At 42.0% G+C, this 23,658-nt stretch overlaps 2 protein-coding genes across 3 annotated transcripts in view; one reads left to right on the top strand and one right to left on the bottom strand.

The window, feature by feature from the left end:
• Nucleotides 1-23,658, top strand: part of LOC115083510 (zinc finger protein 189-like) — a 537,273-nt gene that overhangs the window by 341,094 nt on the left and 172,521 nt on the right. The gene's annotated exons all lie outside the window — the stretch shown is intronic.
• Nucleotides 20,595-23,658, bottom strand: part of LOC115083512 (oocyte zinc finger protein XlCOF6-like) — a 28,897-nt gene continuing 25,833 nt past the window's right edge. For both annotated transcript variants that reach the window (XM_029587381.1, XM_029587382.1), the window contains exon 3: nucleotides 20,595-23,251. In XM_029587381.1, the coding sequence (XP_029443241.1) occupies nucleotides 20,628-23,251 (2,624 nt within the window). In that variant the 3' untranslated portion in view covers nucleotides 20,595-20,627. The remainder of the gene's footprint in view (nucleotides 23,252-23,658) is intronic.

Consider the following 23,658-nt stretch of genomic DNA (forward strand, 5'->3'; position numbering starts at 1 on the left):
TGTGGACTCCAGAGGATTATTTTGTTTCTTCGATTTGGTTCTTAGGCTCTATGACATTAACTTTTCCTGATGCATACTGTTCCCAAACTTCTTCCACACTGCATCCATTAGGTACATCACATGCACAGTCCCCTTTCTCTATATTCTCGATCTCCTCTGTCTTCTGCCCTGTCCAAAGCTCTTCAACTTTTTCCTCCTCTCATTCAGCCATCAATTCTCATCCTCAGAGCTTCTCACCTGGTCCCTGTCATCTAATCTCCTCTTCTTCTGGGTTGGGAGTATCAATCTCATCTCTGGCCATTTATGGCTTCTCTCATCCTACCTGGGCACATCAACTCTCTTTTCCTCCTAGTTTATCCTATCCCCCTCTTTCCTCCCACTTACATTTTCTCTATCAAACACTAGCTCTGTTTCCATCAAGCTTGCTTACGTTCATGACCTCTTTCTCTCTCATTCTCTTCATCTCATTTTTAGACTTTGTGACTATTGCAGAGCAATGATTATAGGATCAATAACATTTATCTGGGCACTAATATCTAATTAATGTTTTATCACCAGCAGGTGATGAGATCACACAGAATATAAAGAGGAGGAGAAGAATCAAAAAGAATATCCTGTGGAAGGAGGACTGATCCCAAGAGAATCAGGAAATGACTTTGAGAATGTTTTCCAGGGGGCAGAGAAGAGAAACACAAGGAACAGTCAGCAGGAATTGGAGAAGAAGCAGAGAGACTCTGCAGGAGACTCGCTGGATGGAGACACAGAGTGTGAGAGGGAGAGCACAATCAAACCTGATCATCAGAGACACCTGAGATCAGAGAAACCCTTCCAGAGTAATAACAGTGATCAAATGACTGCTGACCTCCACCAGAGGGAGGCGAAAGGGAAAAAACCCTTTCTATATGATTCCTGTGGGAAAAGCCTTGATAAGAAATCACATTTACTACTGCACCAAAAATCACACACAAACAAACCAACATTTCTATGCAATAAATATGAGAAAAGTATCAGTCAGGGGAACAACCTAAATATCCCCCTACAAATACATAGAAGAGAAAAACCCTTTCCATGCACTGAATGCAGGAAAAGCTTCATGTGCAAGGATGCTCTAAGACAACATAAAAAAATACACACTAGTGAGAGGCCATTCTCATGTTGTCAATGTACAAAAATCTTTACTAATAAGTACATGCTAATATCACATCAGGAAATCTGCCCAGGGGAGAGACCATTTTCATGTACCGAATGTGGAAAAGTTTCAGTATAAAAGCATACTTCTCACATCATCAGAAAATCCACACAGGAGAGAAAAATTTCTCATGCTCTGAATGCTGTAAAAGTTTCATTACGAAGACACACCCCTAACAACACCAGAAAATCCATAAAGGAGAGAGACCATTCTCATGTACTGAATGTGGAAAATGTTTCAGTAGAAAGATATACCTCTCACTACATTAGAAAATGCACACAGGAGAGAAATGTTTCTCATGCACTGAATGCAGTAAAATGTTCACATGCACTGAATGCAGTAAAATTTTCACTACGAAAATAAACCTCTCACGACACCAGAAAATCCACACAGGAGAGAGACCATTTATTTATTTATTTAGGATTTTTATATACCGACCTTCTCAATACAAGTATCAAATCAGGTCGGTTTCCATAGAACAAAACTGTCGCGGTTAAGGCTTTACAATAAACAGAGTTTCTGAACTGTCGCGGTTAAGGCGTTACAATAAACAGAGTTTCTGAACATAAGAACATAAATAAATATTACATAGACAACAATAACTCGTCAAAATAACGTGAATAAATATAGGGAATGGCTAAAAAAGGGGGAGTGTAACTTGGGATATACAGTTAACAGAAAACTGTGTTGATGGGCAAAAACATGAGTAATGCATGAGCTCAAAGAACTAATGCATCAACAAAAGAGTATTTTCAAAACAAGTGGGCTGTCCAGATCATTTATTTATTCCACATTCAGTGGAATATTCACATTATTTCCACATTCAGTGCATTTACATGCACTGAATGTGGAAAATGTTTCAGTAGAAATACATACCTCTCACAACATCAGAAAATACACACAGGAGAGAAAAGTTTCTCATGTACTGAATGCAATAAATGTTTCACTATCAAGATATATTTCTCACAACACCATAAAATCCACACAGGAGAGAGACCATTTAATGTTCTGACTATGAGAAAAGCTTCATTGCTAAGAATATACTAATCTTGCACCAGAAAATCCACAGAGGAGAGAGACCATTCTTATCTTCTAAATGTGATAAAAGCTTTATTCGAAAGGATAAGCTAATATCTCACCAGAAAATCCACACAAAAGAAAGACAAGTTACAAGTACTATATGTGGAAAATGTTTTATTAGAAAGGCACACATCTCAATTCACCAGAAAATCCACACAGGAGAAAGACCATTTGCATGTACTGAGTGTGGGAAAAGCTTCATTACTAAGTTTCTACTAATTGTGCACCAGAAAATCCATACAGGAGAGAGACCATTTTCATGTACTAAATGTGGAAAATGTTTCATTAGTAAAGCACACCTCTCACGACATCAGAAAATCCACACAAGTGACAATGTACTGAGTGTGGGAAAAGCTTCCTTCAGAAGGCAATCCTCAGAATACATCAAAAGACATACACTATTGAGAGACTATTCTCATCTTCTGAAAGTATTTGCTAATATCTCACCAGAAAATCTACATAGATGAGAGACCATGCTCATGTGCCAAATGTTTCATTGGGAAGACAAACCTCTCACGACATGAGAAAATCCACACAGGCAACAAATCATTTACATGCTTTGAGTTGGAAAAAGCTGAAGCACCACCAAAAAATACATTCTGGTGAGAGAACATTTTCCTTTTCTGAATGTCAAAAAAAGATCGGTTAATTTCTCACCAGAAAATTCACAGAGAAACTGTTTTCGTGAAGAGATTGCAATAAAAACATCCTTATAAAGAGTAGAATAGAAGCAAGCAAGCATCCGTCTCAGTCCGTAAGCTTGGACAATCGTTCCGGCAAATGGAGGGAATGACTGAAAATTCACCAGTATACAAAGGGAAACAAGCTACAGAATTAGCAAGACAGAAAAAATTATACAAGGTGGGTGGCACCATATAGACTACATCATATAGACTACAACAACATCCTCTAAGAGACTTCACAATTTAATGTAAATATTTATTCCTTATCTGATCAGTTATCTTGCTCTAATTCTTTCCCACAGTTAGATTTTACCCTGTTTTAATGTAACTTTATGACCTTTGCACTTGTTAATGTTCTGTTATTTGACTCACACCCCCTGTTATCTGTAAACCAGCATGATGTGATTTTTAATCATGAATGCCGGTATAGAAAAACTCTAAATAAATAAATAAATAAATAGACTAACCAATTTATTGAGGCATGAGCTTTTGAGGACAGAGTCTACTTCACAGGGGTGGGTAAAATATATGGGGGATGGGTGGCAGGATATAGAACAAGGAGAAGGCATTGAATAGGCAGGCAGGATATGGAAACAAAGTGATAATAGCATCATAGTCCAGACTACTGATAACTGAGATGAGTGTGAAAAGACACTTTCACACTGAGGGTATGCCAACTTTAAGGTCAGATAGAGAATGTCCTGGAAGGTTGAAATGAGCTCTGAATGTTGTAGCTAATGTGGTTGGGTCTGGTTTCTGAATTGGTGGAGTTGTACAATTTGTGGTTTCAAGGATCTACAACCCTTCCTGGACAATGACTCCACTCTCTCACAGGCAGTGGGTGGGAAGCCTATCCTGGCCTACCAACAATCCCCCAACTCAGACGGATACTCACCAGCAACCACAAATTTGTAGAGCACCAACTCAAGAACCAGGACTCTGCCAGAAACCCAGATGCCAACTCTGACCACCATCTGCAACACCATCACAGGACCCAATGACATTAAGTTCAAACCCTTACAAGATGGGTGGCACCATATAGACTAACCAATTTATTGAGGCATGAGCTTTTGAGGACAGAGTCTACTTCACAGGGGTGGGTAAAATATATGGGGGATGGGTGGCAGGATATAGAACAAGGAGAAGGCAGGCAGGGTATGGAAACAAAGTGATAACAGCATCATAGTCCAGACTACTGATAACTGAGATGAGTGTGAAAAGACACTTTCACACTGAGGGTATGCCAACTTTAAGGTCAGATAGAGAATGTCCTGGAAGGTTGAAATGAGCTCCGAATGTTGTAGTTAATGTGGTTGGGTCTGGTTTCTGAATTGGTGGAGTTGTACAATTTGTGGTTTCAAGGATCTACAACCCTTCCTGGACAATGACTCCACTCTCTCACAGGCAGTGGGTGGGAAGCCTATCCTGGCCTAGCAACAATCCCCCAACTCAGACGGATACTCACCAGCAACTACAAATTTGTAGAGCAATACTCAAGAACCAGGACTCTGCCAGAAACCCAGATGCCAACTCTGTCCACATATTAACGCAGGCAACACCATCACAGGACCCAATGACATTAAGTTCAAACCCTTATCTTCTTCATGCTCGCACAGTTCATTGCTTAAAGAACTCTTCTAGCCTGAATGTCCGTTGAGGTGTTTAAAATAGACCCTGTCCATAATTCATCTTAATCACCTGTACTGAACGGTTGTACAATGCCTTCTTGTGAAATATTGATAGAAAAAGAAAAATAAATTAAAAAATTTTTGCAATTATTAAATGAGCAGATTATGTTTTGGTGAGCAAAAATTGGGGACATTATGTTTGATATACATCAAACTTCCCTCTTTGCCAAACTCTGATATGTAGGGGGAAGTTCCCCAGCACCTGAGGAGACCATTCTGACCCAAGGTTTTAGGACACCCTAGGAGGCCACTGAATAAGCAAGCAAAGCTGTGAGGCGCCATAGTACCACGCTAAATTTGGTACCTGGATGCCCCCTTTGGTATTATCCTGATACAGGGTTGAATGAGCTACCTTGGGAGGCCTACGCTTCCAGATAAACCTGAATAGCTTCTGCTGCCACAGCGATAAGAGGGCTTCAGGGACTTGTACTGGTAAAATCTGAAAGAAATAGCAGAGGCAAGGTAGAATATTCATTTTAACTATAGCTATCCTCCCAAACCATGAAAAATCCCTTCTGTCCCAGCGGTCTAGGTCTTTTTGGATGGCAAGAAAAAAGGGATCATAATTTAATCGAAAGAGATCAGGGCCTACTGATCCAATCTTAAGCCCCAGATATTTTACCCATTCTTTGGTTGATCGAAATGGAAGGGTACATCTTATCATCTCAAAGGATTCAGGTGACAAAGAGATATTTAAGAGTTCTGACTTGTCCTCATTTACTCTGAAGCCAGAAACTTTGCTAAAAGCCCACATCTCCTGTGAAAGGGTCTGAAGGGAGGGACCCAGGTCAGTCACCATGAAGAGGAGGTCGTCTGCGAACATGGAAAGTTTACATGTGAAGGACCCCACCTGCAAGCTTCTGATCCAGGGATTAGATCTTATTGATGACGCGAAGGGCTCAAGGGATAACGCGAAGAGGAGGGGTGATAGAGGACATCCCTGACAGGTACCTCGCTTCACAGGGAATGGCGTGGTATACTCCCCATTAATCTTTAGACACCCCGAGGATTCTCATAAAGACATTGAAACCATCTAAAACAGCTATTTCCCATATTGAGTTTACCAAGGACCTTGAAGAGGTAGGGCCAGTGTACCCTATCAAAGGCCTTTTCGGCATCTACTGTTAAAAGGACCAGGGGGGGGTGCCCTCCTGTTTCGCCCTCCAAGTTAGTTCAAGTACTCTTCGCACATTGTCTGAAGCCAAGCAACCAGGGACAAATCCTGATTGATCTTCATGGATCAGAAGAGGGGCTACCTTACCTAATCTAGTTGCCAGTATTTTAGCTAATAATTTAAAATCGACATTAATCAAGGATGTAAGAACATAAGAAAATGCCATACTGGGTCAGACCAAGGGTCCATCAAGCCTAGCATCCTGTTTCCAACAGTGGCCAATCCAGGCCATAAGAACCTGGCAAGTACCCAAAAACTAAGTCTATTCCATGTTACCATTGCTAATGGCAGTGGCTATTCTCTAAGTGAACTTAAAAGCAGGTAATGGACTTCTCCTTCAAGAACTTATCCAATCCTTTTTTAAACACAGCTATACTAACTGCACTAACCACATCCTCAGGCAACAAATTCCAGAGTTTAATTGTGCGTAGAGTAAAAAAGAACTTTCTCCGATTAGTTTTAAATGTGCCCCGTGCTAACTTCATGGAGTGCCCCCTAGTCTTTCTATTTTCCAAAAGAGTAAATAACCGATTCACATCTACCCTTGGGTAAATTTGCCTTGGGTAAAGCCATGCTGACTTTGTTCCATTAAACCATGTCTTTCTATATGTTCTGTGATTTTGATGTTTAGAATACTTTCCACTATTTGTCCTGGCACTGAAGTCAGGCTAACCGGACTGTAGTTTCCCAGATCGCCCCTGGAGCCCTTTTTAAATATTGGGGTTACATTTGCTATCCTCCAGTCTTCAGGTACAATGGATGATTTTAATGATAGGTTACAAATTTTTACTAATAGGTCTGAAATTTCATTTTTTAGTTCCTTCCGAACTCTGGGGTGTATACCATCCGGTTCAGGTGATCTACTACTCTTCAGTTTGTCAATCAGGTCTACCACATCGTCTAGGTTTACCGTGATTTGATTCAGTCCATCTGAATCATTACCCATGAAAACCTTCTCCATTACGGGTACCTCCCCAACATCCTCTTCAATAAACACCGAAGCAAAGAAATCATTTAATCTTTCTGCGATCGCCTTATCTTTTCTAAGTGCTCCTTTAACTCATCGATCATCTAACGGTCCAACTGACTCCCTCACAGGCTTTCTGCTTTGGATATATTTTAAAAAGTTTTTACTGTGAGTTTTTGCCTCTATGGCCAACTTCTTTTCAAATTCTCTCTTAGCCTGTCTTATCAATGTCTTACATTTAACTTGCCAACGTTTGTGCTTTATCCTATTTTCTTCTGTTGGATCCTTTTTCCAATTTTTGAATGAAGATCTTTTGGCGAAAATAGCTTCTTTAACCTCCCCTTTTAACCATGCCGGTAATCGTTTTGCCTTCTTTCCACCTTTCTTAATGCGTGGAATACATCTGAACTGTGCTTCTAGAATGATATTTTTTAACATTGAGCACACTGCTTGGACATTTTTTACTTTTGTAGCTGCTCCTTTCAGTTTTTTTCTAACAATTTTTCTCATATTATCAAAGTTTCCCTTTTGAAAGTTTAGCACGAGAGACGTGGATTTGCACACTGTTCCTCTTCCAGTCATTAAATCAAATTTGATCATATTATGATCACTATTGCCAAGCGGCCCCACCACCATTACCTCTCTCACCAAGTCCTGTGCTCCACTGAGAATTAGATCTAAAATTGCTCCCTCTCTCGTTGGTTCCTGAACCAATTGCTCCATAAAGCTATCATTTATTCCATCCAGGAACGTTATCTCTCTAGCTTGTCCCGATGATTATTTATTTATTTATTTATTTGCAAATTTTTGTATACCGACATTCGTTAGGATAACATCACATCGGTTTCCATGTAACATAAAGTAGCCAATTGGGCTTTACAAAGAACTGATAGGCGAACTGGGTAGCCGGGAAGGTGGGGGGGAGGAAACAGGGGTAAGGCTGTACAAATTAACAAGCAATTATAAAATGGATAGATATATGCAATGGAAACATTATATACAGGAGAACTTATTTACAGAAATAATCAGGGAGGGGCCATTGCGAGGTGGGTAGAGCGGTTAAATACTTGATACATTTACCCAATCAATATTGAGGTAATTGAAGTCTCCCATTATTACTGCAGTACCAATTTGGTTAGCTTCCCTAATTTCTCTTAGCATGTCACTGTCCGTCTCACCATCTTGACCAGGTGGATGGTAGTATACTCCTATCACTATAGTCTTCCCCGACATACAAGGGATTTCTACCCATAAAGATTCAATTTTATATTTAGTCTCATGCAGGATGTTTATCCTGTTGGACTCTATGCCACCCCGTACATAAAGCGCCACACCTCCTCCCGGGTGCTCCTCTCTGTCATTGCGATTTAATTTGTACCCCGGTATAGTACTGTCCCATTGGGCGGTAAGACCCACAGAGTGTGGGATCTCTCTCACTCTTAGCCAATATGGTGATAGCTGCCACGTTCGCATCTTGAGATAATGAACTCTCATACTTAAATCATTGAACATCTGAAGTAAGGTGGAATTAACACAGCCTGGAAGGCTTTGTAAAACTTGGTGGTGAAGCCATCTAAACCCAGGGCCTTCCCCAGCTTCAGGCCCTGAATCACCTGATATAGTTCAGCATGTGTGATTTCAGCATTTAAAAACCCGCTCGCCTCTTCCGTAAGATATGGTAACTCCACCCTTTCTAGGTACTCATCAATAATGTGATCTTCCCCCAAGTCCTCTGAGGCATACAGTTCTTCATAAAAGCGAGTAAAGCGAGTGCAAATCTCGCCAACATCCTGTAAGATCGCCCCTTTGGAGTCCTTGATTCTAGTGATTAAGTCTCCTAGCCAGCAGGCATCCAGCCTTATTGCCAAATTCAAAGTGAGTCTGGCGTAACAGATCTAAATGAAATGAAATGCTATTTTCTCTAGGTCGAGAGCTTGCAATTCTCTTCTGGCAGATTCTAGTTGGTCGAGCTTCCTGGGGTCTAAGGAACACTTATGGCAGACAGCTAATTTGGCACTGCGCTGCATGATATGTAAGCGCTTAGCATTCCTTTCTTTTTTAAGAAAGCTGGCCCTAGAGATTAACTTCCCCTGAACAACCGCTTTTAAACAATCCCAGATCGTCCCAGGAGCTATGCCCTTTGTGTTAGTTAGGGTTAAATATTCCTGGATTTCACTAGTCAAGGACCCACAAAAATTTTTGTCATTTAACAAGCTGTCATTTAAATGCCAAAATTGTTTACCAGCTGTTCTGGTTGGTAATCAGACCTCTAGCCAAATGGAAGCATGGTCGGACCAAGTAATTAGACCTATTTCCGACTCTGTGACTAACTCTATGACTTCTTTATCAATTAAGAACATGTCAATACATGAGTAGGACCTGTGGGCATGTGAGAAGGTGTAATTGCGCTGGGTTGGGTTTTGCAAATGCCAAATATCAGCTAATTCCCTGTCCATAATTAAAGTTTTTAAGGCCTGTCTGTGAATCCGACCCTCCACATCCCCCTGCACCAGTGTTGTCTAGGAAGGGATATCTCGTGATGTTAAAATCGCCTCCGACTATTACCTGCCACTGCCCAGGTCTCCAACAGTGAGGAGATACATTGGAAAAAGGATTGTTGATCGGCGTTTGGGCCGTATAATATTAGCAGAAAGCCTGTGAGGGAGTCAGTTGGACCGTTAGATGATCGAGGGGTTAAAGGGGCACTTAGAGAAGATAAGGCCATCGCGGAAAGATTAAATGATTTCTTTGCTTCGGTGTTTACTGAAGAGGATGTTGGGGAGGTACCCGTAATGGAGAAGGTTTTCATGGGTAATGATTCAGATGGACTGAATCAAATCACGGTGAACCTAGAAGATGTGGTAGGCCTGATTGACAAACTGAAGAGTAGTAAATCACCTGGACCGGATGGTATACACCCCAGAGTTCTGAAGGAACTAAAAAATGAAATTTCAGACCTATTAGTAAAAATTTGTAACTTATCATTAAAATCATCCATTGTACCTGAAGACTGGAGGATAGCAAATGTAACCCCAATATTTAAAAAGGGCTCCAGGGGCGATCCGGGAAACTACAGACCGGTTAGCCTGACTTCAGTGCCAGGAAAAATAGTGGAAAGTGTTATAAACATCAAAATCACAGAACATATAGAAAGACATGGTTTAATGGAACAAAGTCAGCATGGCTTTACCCAGGGCAAGTCTTGCCTCACAAATCTGCTTCACTTTTTTGAAGGAGTTAATAAACATGTGGATAAAGGTGAACCGGTAGATATAGTATACTTGGATTTTCAGAAGGCATTTGACAAAGTTCCTCATGAGAGGCTTCTAGGAAAAGTAAAAAGTCATGGGATAGGTGGCGATGTCCTTTCGTGGATTGCAAACTGGCTAAAAGACAGGAAACAGAGAGTAGGATTAAATGGGCAATTTTCTCAGTGGAAGGGAGTGGACAGTGGAGTACCTCAGGGTTCTGTGTTGGGACCCTTACTGTTCAATATATTTATAAATGATCTGGAAAGAAATACGACGAGTGAGATAATCAAATTTGCAGATGACACAAAATTGTGCAGAGTAGTTAAATCACAAGCAGATTGTGATAAATTGCAGGAAGACCTTGTGAGACTGGAAAATTGGGCATCCAAATGGCAGATGAAATTTAATGTGGATAAGTGCAAGGTGATGCATATAGGGAAAAATAACCCATGCTATAATTACACGATGTTGGGTTCCATATTAGGTGCTACAACCCAAGAAAGAGATCTAGGTGTCATAGTGGATAACACATTGAAATCGTCGGTTCAGTGTGCTGCGGCAGTCAAAAAAGCAAACAGAATGCTGGGAATTATTAGAAAAGGAATGATGAATAAAACGGAAAATGTCATAATGCCTCTGTATCGCTCCATGGTGAGACCGCACCTTGAATACTGTGTACAATTCTGGTCGCCGCATCTCAAAAAAGATATAATTGTGATGGAGAAGGTACAGAGAAGGGCTACCAAAATGATAAGGGGAATGGAACAACTCCCCTATGAGGAAAGACTAAAGAGGTTAGGACTTTTCAGCTTGGAGAAGAGACGACTGAGGGGGGATATGATAGAGGTGTTTAAAATCATGAGAGGTCTAGAACGGGTAGATGTGAATCGGTTATTTACTCTTTCGGATAGTAGAAGGACTAGGGGACACTCCATGAAGTTAGCATGGGGCACATTTAAAACTAATCGGAGAAAGTTCTTTTTTACTCAACGCACAATTAAACTCTGGAATTTGTTGCCAGAGAATGTGGTTCGTGCAGTTAGTATAGCTGTGTTTAAAAAAGGATTGGATAAGTTCTTGGAGGAGAAGTCCATTACCTGCTATTAAGTTCACTTAGAGAATAGCCACTGCCATTAGCAATGGTTACATGGAATAGACTTAGTTTTTGGGTACTTGCCAGGTTCTTATGGCCTGGATTGGCCACTGTTGGAAACAGGATGCTGGGCTTGATGGACCCTTGGTCTGACCCAGTATGGCATTTTCTTATGTTCTTATGTAACAGGGTGTTATCAATTAAAACCTTACCCTCCGTGTCAGACTGGATATCTTTAACATCTATAACTATAGAGCTAGCAAACAGAATCCCCACCCCAGAATATTTCCGGCGAGCGGAAGCTGAGGAGAGAAATTGTTGGGGGAAGGGCCTGTCCCAGAGTAAATGCTCTGCTCTCTTCAGCAAGTGGGTCTCTTGACAAAAAATTACATTTGCGCTTCCCCTTTTCGCCTCCTGAAAGAGTAGTTTCCGCTTAGTTGGAGCATTAAAACCCTTTACAATAATAGAAATTATGCGCAACCCTGCCATCTTATATGCATTGGGTGCAGGTACAATGCTTCCTCCCATACATCACCTCCCATAGGTAAGTTATTGAACATTCTACTACAACACAAAACTATCCAAAAAATGTTACACATAAAAACATGTAGGATAACCAAGACGTCCCTTCATTTACCCAACCCTCCCCCTCCCAAGTTCCCCTTACCATAGGCCCATTTACCACCCGGGTGGGCCTTCTCCTCTAGGAGGAATGAGGTCATCATTTCACCCGACCTTCGCCTTCACCACTACCCCCCAACTCAACCCTGAGGCAACAGTAAAAACGAATGCAACTTTCCCCAACCAGCATTTAGTAACTGGAATACCCATGCTCGGAACTCTATAAAATTGGAGCACTGCTCTTGAACCGTCCCTTCACATAAGTTGAGGAGGAGCATGGATCTGGATGTTCACTCTGGAGAATCACTGAGCTGAAGTGGGCCAACTTGGCTGTCGCCGCAGTCTCCTGTCTCCCTTTTCCACAGAAGAAATAGATGCCTTGATCCTTTCAAGTATTTATTACAATAGAGACGTATTTTAAAACAATGCCCGACTCAGGCAGAGTCTCGCAGCTTTCACAGCCGCTGCCTCAGGGGCTATAAACAAATCATACAAAAATTATAATCAATAAATAAAACAGTAAAAACTTTGTCATTATACAGAAAACTTGTGAATCTCAATAAAAATCGTGAAATGGTGACGTGTGTAATTTGATAGAAAATGTGTCATGAAAAATGTTGATATATTACTTATACAAACAAAGAATATTCCTTATCACTATATATTGACCAATATTATTATCCATCTTTACCTTAGACAATCATGGGTCTCAAGTAAAATTTTGAATGATGTGGAAACATCAAAGAACAAATTTCAATTAATGAGCGATGCAAAGTAACAATGAATCTAAAAAGAATGCACAAGTAATTAATAAATAATAAAAAACCCTTTGCAATGCTTAATTTATTTTAATATTTACCTATGTTTCATCTGCCTATAGATTGAAAACTTGATTGTATCGTCTCTATATGCATATGAGAAAAAAGTTATTTTTTTTAAATAAAATATAATCTTCAATAAAATCTACCATTGGAAGACCAAAAGAAGCGAACACCTCTCATCTGCACGAGTCTTGTAGTCCATATAACAGATATAACTACCCTCTCAATCTTGATTTAAAAATTGAAAATACCAATATAGTTAAAAACCAGTACAGTATATAAAATGTCCTATAAAAACTTTACACTATATGCTGCATTGAATATGATTTGTTAATTTATAGAGTTTATAATATTAAATGCTACCAGTCTAGATGACGCCGATGTATATTTTAAAAAAGTGATGTTAAAAAAGCAGGGCATAAATGCTAATGTCAAAAAAATGGGAAACCGCGGGTAGAAAAATCAATGGATAACACAAAGCAGTAACTTAGAGTCACGATTGTTGTTTAACTAAAATGAATGTTAACCCTGCGTAATGCAGTATAGTGTTCAGTTCCTGCCCTTGAGTCACAAAGAATCTAGGCGCTGCTAGTTGTCCATTTAACTATAGGCTATTATAGCATCCGGCTCATCTAAAAGAGCCACAAATCGTTCCGATAACCGCTATACTATAAAATGAATGCTGCCATCTGGGGGTGTCAGTGCGAGGTCTGCTGTTTGGGCCGAGGCCTGAGATGTCTTCTGATGCTGGGAGAGGCATACCGGTTACTTGGAGGCAAAAGAGAACTTTCATGGTGAGTGTAGCCCTTTTCCTGCTTGGCAGTGCCTCAGTGGAATTTCTCTCATTTTTTCCTGTATTGTGGCTTCCCGGGGTAGGCAGGAGCCTGCCCCGACGGTGTACCCAAGAACCTATCAGGTTGGACTTTGCTACAGGGAGGGGCTACAGGAAACAGCTAAAGCAGCTTCTCCTTGGCGCGCAGTCGCCGAGGCGCGCGGCTCTGACTGGCTCCGACGGGATCCAACTGGGTCCTTATAGAAATTATTGATAGTGATAAGGACTTCTTGTTTTTCTTCCAGGTAGGAAAAGTAAAATTTATTGTGGTTTGGATCCCTTTTGCCTTCCTTAAGGAAGCAGTTTTTGTTAAGTAGGGACAATCAGATATAACTGTCCTTCAGTTACTGGATCTGTTATTATTTAAATGCCTCATACTAAACGGAAGGCAAAAGACAGTAGCCGATTGGTTAAATTCCCCTCAGATAGCTCCTGTAGAGGGGGCCGCTATAGGGACGGAAATGGAGCTAAATCTGTCCCTATTGGCCGATAATATCTCTTTGAGTCCAGGAGTGCCCGACATTCCACCACCTCCTGGTAAAAAGGGGAAGTTTCCCCCGGTTTACCAGATAGCTCCCAGGAAGGGTTGGATTTGGAAGAGGTTAGTGAAGTATGAAGTGGGAAAGAAATAATGGAAGGGGGGACTCTTCCTTCAATAATAGAAACTAAAGAGAACAAATTAGAAATGAATGTAAAATCTGCTAAAGAGGTGCCGAAACAAACGAAGGGAAAAGTAAAATCTCAAGAAATAATAGTAAGACCTACATCCATAACTATGGATACTTTCTAGAATGTTTTAGTGAAATTAGACTCTTCTATTAAGGATTTATCTAAAGTTGTTAATGAAACAAATGAAACAGTTAAGAGTAATTCAACAGCCTTGATTAATCTGCAAAAGCAGAACAATATTTTTGATCAACGCCTCTTGAAGTTGGAAAAGATACAAGCTCAACAACTTAAGGCTGAGTTTGAAAAGCAAAGGAAAATTGAAAATTATGCACGTGTTTTGAATCTCAGAATTGTCAATTTTCCTTTTATAAATCAGATTTCTCCTATAGAACTGTTCAGGATGAATATTGAGAAACATTTGAACATATCAGCTCAGTGTATGCCCACTATAGTTAGGGCATTTTATATTACTAACACAGTTACGACAAAGGACCAGGTTTATTTGACACAAGATGATAATGCTGAAAAAGTTTGTAGAGAGAATAATGAATCAAATATTGATTTGTCTGATTTCCTAGAAAAGTCCCAAGATGAAATTGTGGTTGAAAAAACAGGTACTATGTTGGTAACTTTTGCATTTATTTCAGACAGGGATACTGTCTTAAAAAAATTTTTCCGGAATAGGTTGAAAACCTTTTACGGGAATAAAATATGGATCTACCCTGATTTAGTAAAAACTACTCAAGTTAGAAGGAAGCAGTTCCTCGAATTAAGAGCTAAAGTAATTGAGAAGGGCGGTCATTTTATTCTCCGCTATCCATGCAAATGTGCAATAAAATTGAATGGAAAGAATTATCAATTCACTGACCCTGAGCATCTCGGAACCCTTCTGGGAGATTGAAGGAATGTCAGTATAAACGAAGGGGGTTAGGAACCTACGTTTCCTATACTTATTACTTAAAAATTGCTCATAAATGTTTAAATGCTTCTCTAAAAATTTTTCTTTAAAATTTCAGATGGATGTATGAAATGTGTTTCTTGTGAATCAAGTAATATGGAATTGAAAATATGTACAGAGTACTCCACCTGCAAAAGTTTATTATAGCCAAGTAATGCATTGTATTACATGTTAAAATTATAAATAAATAATTAGAAAGCATACCGGTTACTTGTAAGACATCTCTTTCACCAGAGCTTTATCTTTATGTGATGTCGATAAGGTGTTTTGTACTCAAGTGACAGAAATACAAAACAAAAGATTGACGTGGTATCTGAAAAGAAAGAAGAAACCCAATGCATACAGAAATTCTAAAATACCAACAATAACCAAAGGAAAAAGCTCATTATGCTGGGGGACTCAGTCATCAGAGGCACTATTTTGGGAACTCTTCTAGGGGGAAACACTACAGTTAAATGCCTTCCAGGATTATCGGCCAGCAGAAATGCTATTCAGATAGACAAAACAATCGAAGAAAGCAAAGATTCTAAAGCTATTATCATCCATTTGGGAACCAATGACCTTGCTAATAACAGCATCCAAGCAGTACAGAGAGATTTCCAGTCTCTAGCGAAGCAGATTAGTCACATGGCGACAATCATTACCTTTTCAGAAGTGTTACCTGTTCATGGAAAGGGAAAGGAGAGGCTAAGCCATATTACTAACTTCAATGTATGGCTCAAATTCTGGTGTAAAGAAAAATGTTTTGGATACGTTGAGGGATGGGGCCGTGTATGGAATAGTAAAAGATGGCTTACATCTGTCTGTGGCAGGAAAGAGGATCCTAAGAGATAAATTCAAATCCTATGTCATAAGGCATTTAAACTAGATGCTGGGGGTGGCAGTAAGAAATTAGAATGTCACCCCCCACAAATACAAATGCAATAGAAAAGGGTGAAGTGGATAACAAAACTCAACTAAATAAGTCACAAAAGGAGTCCAAGAAAAGCAGTAACCTGAACGAGAAAAGCTGGAAAGCTATGAGCACAAATGCTCGTAGTTTGAGCAATAAAATCCCAGACCTGCAAGCCCTAATGGTGGAGGCGGACTTGGACGTTGTTGCTGTCACGGGGAGACGTGGCTTACGGAATCTCATGATTGGGATACAGCAATACCGAGCTATAACTTGTTAAGGAAAGACAGAGAGGACAGAAAAGGGGGAGGAGTGGCTCTTTATGTCAGAAACAATATCCAAGCATCTGAGCTGCAAGGAAGATGGGGCAAAGAAGAAGCACTATGGGCCGACCTAAAAAAAGATGAGTGTTTGGATTGGAGTGGTTTACAGGACTCCAAATCAAATGGAAGAGCTTGACAAAGATCTGGTTGAAGACATCCAAAAGATGGGAAAGAAGGAAGAAGTGGTGATTGTTGGAGATTTTAATCTGCAGGATGTAGACTGGAGAATCCCTTCTGCAGAACAGTAGTAGAGAGATAGTGGATGCCCTGCAAGGGGCTCTGTTCAAACAAATGGTAATGGAACCCATGAGTGAAGGAGCTATACTCGATTTAGTTTTCACTAATGGAGATAATGTCTCTAATGTCCAGCTGGGCGCCCACCTCAGCACCAGTGATCATCAAACGGTATGGTTTCATATCAAAAATAGGATACGAAGAAGAAGCACAAAGACCCGAGTTTTTCAGTTCAAAAACACGGACTTTGATAAAATGGGGAAGTACCTGGAGGAAGAACTAGAAGGCTAGGAGAACAAGAGAGATGTGGAACAACAGTGGAGCAAACTAAAAGGAGCAATTACCAAGGCAACTAATCTATATGTTAGAAAAGCAAGAGAAAAATGAAACCTATCTGGTTCTCAAAAGAGGTGGCAGAGAAAAATAAAAGCTAAAAGAACAGCGTTCAAGAAATATAAAGAATCCCAAAGAGAGGAGCACAAGGAAGAATATCTGGTGGAACTGAGGGAGGCAAAGAAAGCAATCAAGAAAGCGAAAAGTCAAGCGGAAGAAAGGATTGCCAAAGAGGTAAAGCAAGGTGAGAAAACATTTTTCAGATACATCAGAGAAAGGAGAAAAGTCCAAAGTGGTATACCGAAATTGAAAGGTGAAAAGGATCAATGGGTGGAGACAGATGAAGAAAAGGCAGAAATATTAAACGCATACTTCAGTTTGGTATTCACTAAAGAAGACCCCGGAGAAGGACCAACGCTAGTTAACAAGAAACTGGAGCAGAGCTGAATGGATGAAACTCCATTTACGGAAGAGAATGTATGGGAAGAGCTAGGAAAACTGAAGGTGGACAAAGCCATGGGGCCTGATGAGGTTCATCCCAGGATACTGAGGGAGCTCAGAGATGTGCTGGCGGCTCCACTGTGCGACCTGTTCAATAGCTCCCTGGAAACGGGAGTGGTGCCAAGGGATTGGAGAACAGCAACGGTGGTCATGCTTCACAACAGTGGGAGCAGAGAGGAGGCTGGAAACTACAGGACAGTTAGCCTCACCTAGGTGGTGGGAAAAGTATTGGAGTCGCTGCTGAAGGAAAGAATAGTGAATTATCTACAAGCAGCAGCATTGATGGACCAGAGGCAGAATGGTTTCACTAAAGGAAGGTCTTGTCAGACAAATCAGATTGATTTTTTTGATTGGGTGACTAAGGAATTGGATCGAGGAAGAGCGCTCGATGTCATCTACTTGGATTTTAGCAAAGCATTTGATACGGTCCCGCAGAGGAGGATTGTGAATAAAACGAGAAGCTTGAGTGTGAATGCCAAGTTGGTGGCCTGGATAGCAAACTGGTTGAAGGACAGAAGACAATGTGTTATGGTAAATGGAACTTACTCTAAAGAGAGAGCGGTGATGAGTGGAGTGCCGCAAGAATCGGTATTGGGACTGGTCCTGTTCAATATCTTTGTGAGCGACATCGCGGATGGGATAGAAGGTACGATTTGTCTATTTGCGGATGATACCAAGATCTGCAACAGAGTGGACACGCTGGAAGGAGTGGAGAGAATGAGATGGGATTTAAGGAAGCTTTAAGATTGATCGAAGTTATGGCAGCAGAGATTCAACGCCAAGAAGTGCAGAGTTATGCATATGAGCTGTGAAAATCCGAAAGAATTGTATTCGATGGGGGGGAAGGGCTGATGTGCATGGAGCTGGAGAGAGACCTGGGGGTGATAGTGTCTAATGATCTGAAGTCGGTGAAACAGTGTGAAAGACGATAGCTAAAGCTAGAAGAATGCTGGGCTGCATAGAAAGAGGAATTTCGAGTAAGAAAAGGGAAGTGATTATCCCCTTGTACAGGTCCTTGGTGAGGCCTCACCTGTAGTACTGTGCTCAGTTCTGGAGACCGTATCTCCGAAGGGACAGAGACAGGATGGAGGCGGTCCAGAGAAGGGCGACCAAAAAGGTGGATGGTTTTCATCGAATGACTCATGAGGAGAGATTGAAGAATCTAAATATGTATACCCTGGAGGAAAGGAGGAGCAGGGGTGATATGATACAGATGTTCAGATACTTGAAAGGTTTTAATGATCCAAAGTCAGTGACAAACTTTTTCCGTTGGAAAAAAATCAGCAGAACCAGGGGCCATGATTTAAAACTCCAGGGAGGAAGACTCAGAACCAATGTTAGCAAATATTTCTTCATGGAAAGGGTGATGGATGCCTGGAATGCCCTTCTGGAGGAAGTGGTGAAGACCAAAACTGTGAAGGATTTCAAAGGAGCGTGGGATAAACACTGTGGATTCCTAAAGCCTGGAGGATGGGAATGAAGAGAAGAGGTATTGGGGTGGCTTGCGGGAATGACGGCTACTACCTGGTGATTAATACCCTTATTCAATAAACGTTCACATGGTTAATGAGACTCCAACATTGCTCTATGCTTCAACGGCAAGAGCAAATGTGGAAAAGAGTATTTGCATTCAGGCAACAACCAACATTGCTCTATGCTTCAACAACCAACATTGCTCTATGCTTCAATGACAAGAGGAAATGTGGAAAAGAGGATTTGCATTCAGACAGCAACCAACAAGGTAGCACAGCCTGGGTAAACAAATAAGCATGGGAGTAGCTTGCGTATTGCGGCGGTTACTACCACAAACCAATTAAGCCTGATACTTCACTTTCAATGCATATCCAGCGCAGCTCACTGCTTCAACGGCAGGGGGGAAATGAAGAAAAAGGATTTACATACAACCAACATCTAACAAGGCATTGATCTGAGCAGTATCAGTATACAAACATCGGGGTAACTTGCTCAATACAACGGTTACTACCCTCAAACTTTAAGTCTTATACTTCACTTTTGATGCAGCTCCAACACTGCTCTCTGCATCAATGGCGGGGGTGGAAGGAAATTACAATAAAAAAGCTACGATTAAGGGCCCTGAACCCAGCGGTCGGAGTAACAGATAAGTATGAGAAAATAAGTGTGAAAGCTTGCTGGGCAGACTGGATGGGCCTATTGGTCTTCTTCTGCCGTCATTTCTGTGTTTCTATTATATTTGATGCATCCATAGTCGTAGACTCAGAGCTCAAAATCTGGGCACAAATACTGGCTACCATGTGCTTGCCGTCGATGAACTCAGGGGATGCTGGTAGCCCCCGTAACCTCAGATTAGCTCTCCTGGACCTGTTTTCCAGGTCTTCGATTCTGTTTAGGAGATCTGCAATGGATTGCACTAGCTTGTTCTGGGCAGCTTGAAACTTATCAGCTCTAAGGCCTGGTCCTCCAGGCGATTTTCTGTGACCTCTACCCTGCTTCCCAGTGCTGCCACCTCTCCCTTTATGCCAGCCAGGACCCCCTGCAGTTCATTTTTTTTTATCTTTTCCATGTCCCCACTTAGCTCCCTGAACCAGCTGACAAAGTCAGCGCAGCTCGGAGAAGCATCCCCTGTCCCGGTGTTGCTGCTGCTGCCGCTCACCTCTGCAGCCGCTTGTGCGACCTGCGTCTCGCTGTACAGGCACGCCTCCAACTGTGCCGCGGTGGCGGTGAAGGAGAATTTTTGTAGATCGGGTTTTTTTCGTTGGGCTGTCATGCCGTGGTTATAGGCAGCCTGTTGCAGCATTTTGGAGCGAGATTCTGCGCTGGGGTGAGCCGATGGGGAAGGATTATTGGTGATCGGGTCAGGAGCTCCCAGCATAGGCAGCCATCGCGGAAGGTGATGTCACTTCCTCCAGAAGGCTCCATTTTTTAATAAAGCTTTTCCAACACTGAGTGCAAGGAAATGGTCTTTCCCTTGTATGAGTTCTCTGATGAATTATTACGTTTTTCTTCTGAAAGAAGTTCTTCTCACATCAAGTATATCCAAAGGGTCTCTCACTTTGATGGATGTTCTGATGTTTTAGGAGAGTCCCCTTCAAGGTAAAGCTTTTCCTACATTCATTACAGGAAAAAGGTCTCTCTCCTGAGTGCATTCTCAGTTGCTCTACAAGATTCTTTTTTTTCCTGAAATGTTTCCCACATTCACTGCACAGAAAGAACTTTTCTCGTATATCAGAAGATTTCTCCTCCTGATAAAGCTTTTCTCACGGTCTGTGCATGGAAATGGCCTCTCTCCTGTATGGGTGCTCTGATGCTTTAGAAGACTTTCCTTCTGCATAAAGCACATTAATAAGGTCTCTCTCTAGTGTGAATTATCAGGGATTGTCTAAGCGCTCCCTTCTCCCTAAAGCTTATCCCACATTCAGTGAAGGTAACGGGTCTCTCCCCAGTGTGAATTCTCAGGTGTTGTGTAAGCGTTCCCTTCTTCCTGAAGTTTATCCCACATTCAGGGCAGGTAAAGGGTCTCTCCCCAGTGTGAATTCTCAGGTGTTGTGTAAGCGCTCCCTTCTCCCTAAAGCTTTTCCCACATTCAGGACAGGTAAAAGGTCTCTCCCCAGTGTGAATTCTCAGGTGTTGTGTAAGCGTTCCCTTCTCCCTGAAGCTTTTCCCACATTCAGGACAGGTAAAGGGTCTCTCCCCAGTGTGAATTCTCAGGTGTTGTGTAAGCGCTACCTTCTCCCTAAAGCTTTTCCCACATTCAGTGCAGGTAAAGGGTCTCTCCCCAGTGTGAATTCTCAGGTGTTGTGTAAGCACTCTCTTCTCCCTGAAGCTTATCCCACATTCAGGACAGGTAAAGGGTCTCTCCCCCGTGTGAATGCTCAGGTGTTGTGTAAGCTTTCCCTTCTCCCTGAAGCTTATCCCACATTCAGTGCATGCAAAGGGTCTTTCTCCAGTGTGAATTCTCAAGTGTTGTGTAAGTGCTCCCTTCTCCCTGAAGCTTATCCCACATTCGGTGCAGGTAAAAGGTCTCTCTCCAGTGTGAATTCTAAGGTGTCGTGTAAGCGCTCCCTTCTCCACGAAGCTTTTCCCACATTCAGTGCAGGTAAAGGGTCTCTCCCCAGTGTGAATGCTCAGGTGTTGTGCAAGCGCTCTCTTCCTGCTGAAGCTTTTCCCACATTCAGTGCAGGTAAAGGGTCTCTCCCCAGTGTGAATGCTCAGGTGTTGTGTAAGCGCTCCCTCATCCACGAAGCTTATCCCACATTCAGTGCAGGTAAAGGGTCTCTCCCCAGTGTGAATGCTCAGGTGATGTGTAAGCGCTCCCTTATCCACGAAGCTTTTCCCACATTCAGTGCAGGTAAAGGGTCTCTCCCCACAGTGAATGCTCAGGTGTTGTGTAAGCGCTCCCTTATCCACAAAGCTTTTCCCACATTCAGTGTATGGATAGGGTCTCTCCCCAGTGTGAATGCTCAGGTGTTGTGTAAGCGTTCTCTTCCTACTGAAGCTTTTCCCACATTCAGTGCAGGTAAAGGGTCTCTCCCCAGTGTGAATTCTCAGGTGTCGTGAAAGCACTCCCTTATCCACGAAGCTTATCCCACATTCAGTGCAGGTAAAGGGTCTCTCCCCAGTGTGAATTCTCAGGTGTTTTGTAAGTGCTCCTGTGCTCCTGAAGCTTTTCCCACATTCAGTGCATGGAAAGGGTCTCTCTCCAGTGTGAATTCTCAGGTGTTGTGTAAGCGCTCCCTTCTCCCTGAAGCTTTTCCCACATTCAGGGCAGGTAAAGGGTCTCTCCCCAGTATGAATGCTAAGGTGTTGTGTAAGTGCTCCCTTCTCCCTAAAGCTTTTCTCACATTCAGTGCATGGAAATGGTCTCTCCCCAGTGTGAATTCTCAGGTGTCGTGTAAGCGCTCCCTTCTCCCTGAAGCTTTTACCACATTCAGTGCATGCAAAGGGTCTCTGTCTATTGTGAATTCTCAGGTGCTCTGTAAGCTCTCCCTTCTCCCTGAAGCTTTTCCCACATTCAGTGCATGGAAAGGGTCTCTCCCCAGTGTGAATGCTCAGGTGTTGTGTAAGTGCTTCTGTGCTCCTGAAGCTTTTTCCACATTCAGTGCATGGAAAGGGTTTCTCTCGAGTGTGAATGCTCAGGTGTTGTGTAAGCACTCTCTTCCTCCTGAAGATTATCCCACATTCAGTGCAGGTAAAGGGTCTTTCGCCAGTGCATATTCGTAGGTGCTGAATAAGATTGCTTTTTTGACTGAAACTTTTCCTACATTCCTTGCAAGAGAAGGGTTTTTCTCCTGTATGGATTCTCTGGTGCATTAGAAGTCTTCCCTTCTGAATAAAGCTTTTTCCACATTCAGTGCATGGAAAGGGTCTCTCCCCAGTGTGAATGCTCAGGTGTTGTGTAAGCGCTCCCTTCTCCTTGAAGCTTTTCCCACACTCAGTACAAAGAAATGGGCTCTCTTTTGTGTGGCTTCTCTTCGACATTACCAGATATGGTTTGTGAAGGAAGCATTCCCCAGTGCCACTAAGGAGAAATGATTTATCATGGTTAGTGTGGATTCTCTGGTGTACTGAGAGAGGTTCCTTCTGACTGAAGACCTTGCCACAGTCTGTACACGTATGTGGTTTCTCTCCAATGTTAAGTCCATTTTGTGACTTTAGAGGTCCCTGATCCATGTAGCAATTTCCACATGCATTACATGCAGACTGATGTTCTAGTGTCTGATGCTCCACAGTGTGAGAGATATCACTGGCACTTAGCTCACAGAGAGTCACATTCTCAGTGGAGTCTCGTGCTGGGTTTCTCAGTCCCTCCTCTGGTTTATACTGAGTCCAGCAGTTTTTCTCCCAGTAATAACATGGGCAAGTGTCTCCGCCATCTCTCTCTGGTAGAGTTTGAGTCACTTCTAAATGTTTAGTGGGTTCCTCAGGATGTGTCGCCTCGTGTCTTGTCTTGGACTCATCGATCTCTGCATAAGATAATAAAGGGCCGACATTACTTGATGGGAGGGAGACTCACAGAGACAATGGTCAGGGTTTTCCTAGCACGGACATTTCTCAAGGGCCACAGCAGGTCTGGTGTTTGGGACCTCCCCAATATATAGATATATCTGCATATATATGGCTTAAGAAGAAGCCTACATTTCATATTTTGCTGACAGTAAGTTTGGAGCCAGTGACATCCCCAGACTTAAAAGAACTTGGGGGTAACAGCAGTTTCATCCCCTCTTGTATGCAGCATTTTGGTAATGACTCAATTTTTAGCACAGTGTTAGAACACTTCCCCTTTTATTCAGCACTGATCCAGTGTCCCAGTACAGTATTAGGGGAGACACTGCTCTCTGAGGCAGTACTGACCCAGTGTCCCAGCACAGTG

Source organism: Rhinatrema bivittatum, chromosome 2 (assembly GCF_901001135.1).
Source record: "Rhinatrema bivittatum chromosome 2, aRhiBiv1.1, whole genome shotgun sequence".
In the NCBI taxonomy this organism is placed as follows: domain Eukaryota; kingdom Metazoa; phylum Chordata; class Amphibia; order Gymnophiona; family Rhinatrematidae; genus Rhinatrema; species Rhinatrema bivittatum.